Consider the following 7155-nt stretch of genomic DNA (forward strand, 5'->3'; position numbering starts at 1 on the left):
TTGTATAACCATTCCTACGATACAAAAATAAAATTCAATGATACATCAAAAAGAAAACTTCTTTTTTACCTAGAAACAAGTATTGATTCCTTTCAAAATGGCGAATGGGGAATATTTCTGGACTATCGAATCTCTCTTTGTTGTATGCCTTGTTTATCAAACTCTTCAGCAGCCTGGGATGCAGGTCTTTTGGATGTATCCACGTTTCAAGAATTCGTAATGCTCGTTCTTGATAAGTAAATCAACCATTCTGGAAAACTAAGTCCTCCGTCCGGGGCAAGTCCTTTAAGAACCGCTTCAGAGGAAGTTGAAGATGTATTACTCCGTGTGTGATCCCTTGTTAAACATAACCAGAATACTCTTGATAGTCTTTTGTCTGTTCTATAATTTTCTCAGCTATGGACTCCTGAGTTTCATTTGATTCGCAAACAACTCGAATATCATATTCTTTCTTATAAAATGTCTGTCTATAGTTAAGTATCTTTTTCATCGATGTGCCATCTTCCTGTCTACTATTTTGTTCACTTTCATTTTTTCTAGTCTATCGGCAATGTCTTCTTAAAATCTAAAAACACCACAACTCCGGAGACGGATAGGAATTAGGATGATTTCCTTACTTTTTCATGGTTATAAAATGTACATAATAAAAACTAGATGAAAGTTCATTTTAATGTAAATGACTTTTATAGTGTTATCAATTATATAATTTGGGTACCCATTATACAGGCAAAATTATTTCACACGATTTTCACCTGAATTGAGCAAATAAACTAAGTGACAGAGTTCACGTGAAATTCGGGTGAATGGAGCCTTCACGTGAAATTCACACAAAATGTTCACATGAAATTCATGTTTAGTGAATTTCACATGAAAATCATGTTAATTTCATGTGAATTTCACATGGATTTCAAGTGAAGCTCGATTAACGTGAATTTCACGTGAAAAATATTTGCCTGTGTATCAGTAAAATAACCCTGTCTCCAGATAAAAAATCGAGACTTCAAAATATAATATCGACACACTGTATGGTGAGAATCGGTTACGTTTGTTTTTCTTTGTGGTGTATTTGTCCAAAATTATATATGAAATATAAAATTCGGAAGTAATATAGGTCCGTCCGTGCGAGACCCGACAGGGTAGTCAAGGACGTTGAAAACCCCCTTAGTTAGTAATATAGGTCAAATTCATCCACCTTAGCTGCTACAGACTTTCCCCAAAATGACTCAAGGTGATGGTCAACGACATCTACTACGGGGAGACCGAGTCGTTCTACCAGGATCCTAGCTACAAACAGTTGTCTTACGTTTATACCCGCCCCGGGCTACCCAGTATCACATTGTCCTTGTAAATTGAAATGTCAATCACGTAAGGTAACCAATTAGCCATTTTGACCTTTAAAACACTCGACGAGAAGAACCATACACTAAAATTCCTTTTTGTTTCTGTTCATTTTCATTGTGTTCTTGCGTATTTTAACGGTTAATAAGTTGTCATGATTGCAGAATAACTGTAACATTTTAATACATATGCTTGCAAAAACATTTAGTTCATCCTGCAGTGATCTGAAAAGATTGCGAACGACTTGTTCGTCTTACATATTTTTATTGTCTGCAAATGACAACGATTTTATAAGGGGATTAAGTAGCGGTCTGAATTTTTGGTATTGACCGTCATTATCATATAATCAGACCATTTGGATTTATGATGCCAAGTATTTTTTTTTTTTCATCTGATATGTGCTAGGAGTACAGTATGCATTTTGCTGTACGTATTCCTATTACAAGATAACATAGCACACTGGGATTTGACATTTGGCTATTAAACATAACAAACATTCTTTGATAAAGTGATTGTCGATTCACACCTCATATACATTGGATATTAGGCTGACTGTATCCTCTGCAGGCATCTCACTTCGGGCAGGTAGATGGGCGTGTTCCTTTTTATTGAAAAAAATTTTCATTCTCATGTGTTGACAATAAAAAACGGTAAGAAAATGTCCTAGCATCCCCTTTTTCTGAGGAACCCCCTCCGGCAACACTCTTTTTAAAAGTGTCTGGAACCGTCCCTGAAAATACACACTTCCTTTAGTAAATGTGGTTCTGTATTTGAACGTTACACCAGCATTGTGACATTTTCGCTTTACAAAGTTTGATGTGATGCATAAATTGTGTTTGAAGTTCTTAAAATTATCATCAATTGGAATTTTAAATACAAACTCTATGTACTTTCACAAGATATGACCATTCTTAATCATATTAATCATTACTTTTTTATCATCACAATCGACAGAATTTTGACGTTGTGAAAAATCTTTGCCACTTTTCAGAAATATCGAAGTTTTCAGAATGTCTATATAATCTGTATTTACGGTATTTACATATAGATAACGGATGCTGCTTTGTCGGTAGTGTATTAACATTTGACTGTCTAGATGTTTTGGTTGTTATAATTTTATTATTGTACAACGTAACGGACAGAATCATGAACCTGGTAAGTTAGCAAATAATCTCTAAATTTTCAAAATCCCTGTACGTGCAAAACAATTTCCAGACATACCATAACCGACAACATTCATGTTTTGTTATGTGCATATATAACTTACTTGAATTAGTCTTACTGGGTCAAACAATTCGTGCTTTCGTTTTAATTCTCACGTTCTTTTCAAACTGTAATGAGCTGAAACAACTATTGAGACAGCTAAAATGTGCTGGTTGTTTGGAGTCTTTCACACCATGTTAGTGAGGGAAACGCTTTTACAGGAAAAAAAAAGCTAACTGTATTTGTGTATTTGCAATTTAATGTTGATCGTGTGATTGAAAAGTGTGTTACTGAAAACATGGACATTTTTCATTATTCTATCGCATTCTCACGTCACTATTACATGCTTATTTGCATGGTTTGAAGTGTATCCATTTCAGTAAAAATAGATGGAAGGGAGTATTATGTATCTTCTGTTTTACTTTGATTTTTTTCTGTTTTCGTTGTAAAAGTAAACTTCACTCAGTGGAATGTATAATCAAAACATCTGTTGTAGGTCCTTTGTATTATAATAACGGCTACAGTGCCTTGTATGTGTGATGAGATATTTTCCCATCAGACCCGACTTGGTCATATAAATGGTATCAAAGAAAGATCATACAATTCAACTGTCTACGTGTTTAAGAAAATCCCGTATGCCAAATCTCCTGTTGGAAATTTGAGATTTATTCAACCTCAGTCCATTCATATGTGGACTGAAACTTTAGATGCCACAAACTACGGGCCGAACTGCATACAGTCATTATATAAAAACGACAAAAGGTTAATACCCAACTGGAATATATCCGAAGACTGTCTTCACTTGAATATTTTCGCGCCATTTGATTTGAATACGAATAGCAGTCGGTCAGTTATGGTGTGGGTCCATGGTGGCAGCTTCACAAATGGCCAAGGAATGATGTTTAATGGTTCAAAATTAGCTACCGCTGGGAACGTTGTTATAGTAACAATAAATTATAGATTGAATGTGTTTGGTTTCGCAAATTTTGGCACAGGAACAGACCGAAACTTGGGTTTATGGGACCAAAAGGCTGCTATTGAATGGGTTAAGAATAATATTGAAGATTATGGTGGAAACTCTCAGTCTATAACCATTTTCGGTGAATCAGCGGGTGGATATAGTGTAGCTCTACAGTCGGTGTTTCATCAAAACAAAGGTTTATTTCAGCGAACTATCGTCCACAGTGGATCATTTTCTGGTATCGAGTCATCGAATCAAAGTGATTTAACAACAACTGAAATTGGTCGTATCCTTAACTGCTCGTCATGCAAGGCAAATGGCAAATCATGTTTGAAATGTATTCAGCAGGTTCCAGCCGAACAATTATTTTGGGCATACGGCCACGCAAGTTTTTTGCTGTCTGGGTTTAGTTTCGACCATCCAATGCCTCCTGCGATAGATGGCGACCTTCTAACAGCACACCCAACAAATATGTTATCGGATCCAAACTCACCTGCTTCACAAATGTTAAACAGTGTTGAATTTATCTCCGGTACAAATGATTGCGAATCTGGACTTTTCTACTTTAAATTGTTGAGTCAACAGGTGCAGTACAGGTTCAACATCACGCAGGGCGTTCCATCACGAGTGGTTTGCGAGTTATTCGCCCCATACATAGCGGAAAATATTTTTAATGCATGCGACAAAATAACTAAAGCAATCTGCAATAAATATTCAACAGATCAATCTCTTCAACATCAAACCGAGTTAGTGATGAACAGCTATACTGATTTTATATTCGCATCAAAAGCAGTCAAAGATTTAGATTTTCATAGTAGGGGTGAAAAAGGAACGTACCAATATGTGTTTACACATAAACCCCATTGGGGTTTTATCAGGGACAGACCTAGCTGGTTATTGGGCGCAAATCATGCTGACGAACTACAATTTGTATTCGGTTTAGAAAATTGGTACCCCAAAGATGTGTTTATCAGTCCCGAAGAAGCAGCCCTGTCGTCAGAAATGATGACTTACTGGACGAATTTTGCTAAAACAGGGTAGGTAATAGTAATCACTATTTAAAATATATCAAATATCAATTCAACACAGTGGCGGAACCAGGGAATCACATAAAAGAGGTGGGCAGGTGAGGACACTATTTTAAGCGTGGACACACACACACACACAAACACATATGTTGTTTCCAAAAAATTTCAAATTCACTCAAACTGACGATATTGGGGTTTATGTAAAAAAAACAAAAACAAAAACAAACAAAACCGTATTCTTCGTTAGTGTGTATGTCAAAATCTCTATGAAATACATGAAAAGAACAAGATTAATGTTGGTCATTATTTTCTCGAACTATGCCATATAAATGCTACAACAAAGCTGTATTTGTTTTTCTTATTTTCAAGGGACCCAAATATCGGAGGTGTAAAGCAATGGCCAAAATACACTGCGAGACAAAGGAAATTCAAACGTTTCGGGGAGTATAGAAATTTTACAGTCGACGGATTTTATGACAGAATCAAATTCTGGAATGAGAAAATTCCACGCTTAGCGTCCTCACCAAGTACATGTACGAACATCGCTTGGTGTCCTTCTCAAGCAAATACAGCTTACACTGTTGTGTTTATTCTGTTTATTAGCTATGGATTAGATATTGTTAATAATAGTGTCAGTGTTTAGTTTTTTTTATGATATGAAGAGTACAATATAAGTTATTTTAACAGAATAATTGTGTTTTATATTTTCTATATTTTGAACTGCGTAGTTATATAAGCAATTCGTATAATATGAATTCTGGAACAGTGCATAATTGATTTAGTAGTTTATCTGTATTTTTGAGAATCAGTGTAAAGTTAGCAAAACGTACTATATTCATTTTGCAATGTAGATACATGCACTACTTACAAGACGCAAATAGCTATTTTCTTTTTAAATGCAGTGCCCGGTTGTTCTAAGCGAACTCTGCTATGCGCTTTAAGGTGTGAGTACTTTTATGTGTTATTATTTATTATGGTGTACACTTTCCATATATGTAGCTTATTGTCATTATTATATTACAGGGTGTTTTTCTTTCCTGTATGTCCGACATTGACGGAAAGTGCTCGAAACAATAAATGTAGTTATACATGTAGTGAGCAGTTGATTTTTTTTTGTTTGGCCTAGTGCCCCAACCCTACTACAGAAGTTTTTTTTAATCATTTGGTGGTTGTTGGATAAAATCTGTTTTTGTCTTTGCGTCCAGTTCAAATGTATTGTACTATCTTAAAATTTCCATATTAGTCTCATCGTCACTATCATTGGCGGATTGAATTTTCTTTTATGGTCATTTGCATTTTGTTTATTCAAATATTTCCATCAAAGGCGGCTAGATTTTCTATGTATCATCTTCATTTGCATATTATTGCTCGTTTATTTGGACGAATGGTTTAAGCCATCACGAGTGGTCAACACAACGCAAAATCGCACCCGGAACTCCTCAGCCTTTCTAGGCTAGAAACCACTAATTCTAGGCTTCCATGCAAATTCACAATATTCAATGACTTCTCTGGACTTTACCTTAACTTTAACCTGCAGAGGACAATATATCAGCATGATTCTACATATGTCAGCTCACAATCCTCAGAATGACATGTTGGGGTTAGCAGACTTGCAGTGCAGTACTGGTCACCGGAAGTGAAGTGTCTATAAATAGCATGAGAAATCCCAGTGTTTTCACAAGATAGGGGTATATTTAGAAATCATTATGGAGATTAGGCTTCACATCACAAGAAGCAAAATGCACCTATAAAATGTACAGAAATGTTTTTCCTTTCAGAAACTGTTTAAATTTTTTAAATAAGATGAGAACTTTTTTCACATCACTATGAGGAACAGAGGTGATTTCTGCGTAGGACTATTTTTGCGTACGTTCCAAATGCTCATTTGTTGAATTGGTGGTCTGTAACCTAAATTCTAGTTACATTCGGTCCAGAATTTGACCAATACGACTCTAAAATTAAAATTTTATACTAGTTGAAATTCTTACCATTACTTTTTCCTAGTTCCTCGCTCCGTGCCAACATTCTTGACTGAGTTATTGTTCTTAATTTTTAGTGATGTATAACCAATTTTTTAGCGTTACCTGGTGGATAGAACTACTTTGAGTTCGGCAAATGTTTGGTGAAGACATTCTCCTTTCTGCATCCGAGGTTATTTTAGTGTAGCGGAAATGGCCGAGTAGTTCCAATTGCTATCTCTTTTACATGCACTGAAAAGTCTTGATTTTATCCCAAAAAATATTTTGCTGGGTCAAAGATTTAGCAAATGCTGTAGGCTGTACAGAGTACAGATCACAAATTGGATCACTAGGTCACAGATCGACATCAAATCACGTGATGATGCAAATAATGAATTTAAAAAGTGAACGTGGTCACATGATAACTTATTTCCCCGAATACGCAATGACCCACATTCACAGGTATGACTGTGTAAACGCTTTGTTGCTTTACACCGTCTGTGAGAGACCCTAAATGATAGTCAAGGGCATTAAGAAACCCCTCAGTCCGTCATGTATTTAAATACCACGTATGAGTGCAAACCGGGTCTAACAGTATTGGGTATATATCAGTATGTTAGCATGAAAACGGCAATTAAAAGTATAGGAAAAGTCAGCTGATGGTCAG

The 7155-nt window shown here is 35.8% G+C and overlaps 1 protein-coding gene across 1 annotated transcript; it reads left to right on the top strand.

Moving 5' to 3' along the window:
• The first annotated feature begins 196 nt into the window (after positions 1-196).
• On the top strand, positions 197-5624 carry LOC148629445 (carboxylesterase 1D-like). The gene is made up of 3 exons (XM_088551252.1): positions 197-2493; positions 3038-4539; positions 4900-5624. The coding sequence occupies exons 1-3, from the start codon at positions 2485-2487 to the stop codon at positions 5171-5173; spliced, it is 1785 nt and encodes a 594-aa protein (XP_088407378.1). The 5' UTR covers positions 197-2484; the 3' UTR covers positions 5174-5624.
• Positions 5625-7155: the final 1531 nt, after the last annotated feature.

The sequence above is a fragment of the Perna viridis genome, chromosome 1 (assembly GCF_037379345.1).
Source record: "Perna viridis isolate PV_CMFRI_1.1 ecotype Kerala chromosome 1, ASM3737934v1, whole genome shotgun sequence".
Lineage (NCBI taxonomy): Eukaryota > Metazoa > Mollusca > Bivalvia > Mytilida > Mytilidae > Perna > Perna viridis.

Coding starts and splice junctions, on each gene's coding strand:
- LOC148629445 (XM_088551252.1), top strand. Junction 4,540..4,899: donor ACGAATTTTGCTAAAACAGG/GTAGGTAATAGT, acceptor CTTATTTTCAAG/GGACCCAAATATCGGAGGTG.